Source organism: Henckelia pumila, chromosome 1, assembly GCF_033568475.1.
Source record: "Henckelia pumila isolate YLH828 chromosome 1, ASM3356847v2, whole genome shotgun sequence".
Lineage (NCBI taxonomy): Eukaryota > Viridiplantae > Streptophyta > Magnoliopsida > Lamiales > Gesneriaceae > Henckelia > Henckelia pumila.
This window is the reverse complement of record NC_133120.1, coordinates 117818829-117820417: the sequence shown is the minus strand read 5'-3', so window position 1 is coordinate 117820417 and position 1589 is coordinate 117818829. Positions and strand designations below refer to the sequence as shown.

General features: G+C 43.6%; 1 protein-coding gene across 1 annotated transcript; it reads right to left on the bottom strand.

Annotated features, from left to right (window-relative positions):
* Positions 1-322: 322 nt before the first annotated feature.
* LOC140876097 (zinc finger protein GIS3-like) lies at positions 323-1255 on the bottom strand. Its single transcript, XM_073279955.1, has one exon. It carries the CDS (start codon positions 1163-1165, stop codon positions 446-448), a length of 720 nt encoding a protein of 239 aa, XP_073136056.1. The 5' UTR covers positions 1166-1255; the 3' UTR covers positions 323-445.
* Between the last annotated feature and the right edge of the window lie 334 nt (positions 1256-1589).

The following is a 1589-nucleotide window of genomic DNA, read 5'->3' as shown; positions in this document are numbered from 1 at the left end:
CTAAATGTGATGAACTCACTCATGGAGTATCAAAAAACACAAAAGACCAAACGATCGAATATTGACTAATGCATCGACTACTATTTGAAACGTTTTTCCTGCTCAGTAACAAAATATTGCAATTCTTCTTGGAAATTATTTTTGTTTTTCGTACTTGCTATTTTTCAGAGATATGTGACTTGCAAACTTTTCCACATCATCCTCTCCTGGGACATCTTGGAATTGGAATGTTATTGAGAATAAATAGGATATATTCACTAAATATGCATATTTACATTTCACATTCCATATGAAAATCTAGTAAACTAATCAATGCATTTGAGAAATTCTCCCCTCATAAAAATAAATCAATAAATCAGAAAAATATACAAAATCGATTGCAAATGATTAATTTATATGTTGCTTCTTCACAACAAGCTGATTCTCAAAGATGGGCTCCGAAAACTTACGGCCCGGATGGAGCTAAGCTGAGGTGCAAATCTAGCCCAAATGCATCATCCAGACTGAGCCCATCATCAGTCGTAGAAAATCTGCTCAGAGAAGGCCCGTCTAACCTTCCCCTGCGGGCCTTGATCTGTTGTTGGGGCCCAATACTAGTCATGCTGGACTCTCCGGCGCCGCCGGCGTACGATGAGTTCCCTCCACCCCTGCCACTTGTCGAAGGCGAAGAAAACACACTGCTATGCGAAACGTGGAACGGTGGCGCGGCGCGTGGAACGTAAACCCACGAAGGAGACGGGCCCACCGCCGCGGGGATCACCACGGAGCCGGCGGCTGGCTGCAGAAGGTGCGCCGGCGGGACGAAGGCGGAGACCATAGGGTTACGCATGTAAGAGACGGCCGCGTTCCGGCTGGCCTGTAACTGTGCACGCTTGAGCTGCTGCCTTTCTTTCTTGTGAGCGTTCTGGTGGCCGCCCAGAGCCTGCGAGTTGGCGAATTCCCGGCAGCAGTACTGGCACTCGTACTTCCGGCCGTCGGACGACGGGAAACCGCCGTGCTCCGGCGCGTCTGATGGGGATTTGGTGGAGTCAACTTCTTGATCTTGTTGGCCATCTTCCGCCACGTCGACACCGAAGAGCTTCAAACGGCCATTGCTATTGCTTCTTGTGTTGTTGCATGCTTCATTTTGATAATCAAGGTGATCGGCCATGCTATACATATACATACAGCTACTCGTGTATGTATAGATGAGTGTGTTGTGTTATCTATGGCAGATGAAAGGGAGACAGAAAGAGGAAGCAAATTGTTGAGGTATATATGGATCAAGAAAGATTTGGCATCTGAGAAGGGTATTTATACAAATCTTATAAGGTACGCTGATTAATGATTTTTCTTTAGTATTCCGATGGTGAAATTGTATATATAAAGATTTCATTATTTTTATTTTTCAAGCATTACCTTAGTTTTTTTTCTTTCTACACTAAAAGAAAGAAGATTGAAGGAAGGAGTTGAGAATATGACTCGAGAAAAAACATGGGGGACCCAATGGAAATATTGCATATGTCTTTGGGTCACCATCATTTTTTATATATTTGTCTCAAATTCATGTATGGGAACTTACTAGATAGCCATTGATACCTTTGTTTTTA

What these genes read in the sequence shown, in the direction of transcription:
- LOC140876097 (XM_073279955.1), bottom strand. Translation starts at nt 1,165, where the DNA reads ATGTATATGTATAGCATGGCCGATCACCTTGATTATCAAAATGAAGCA.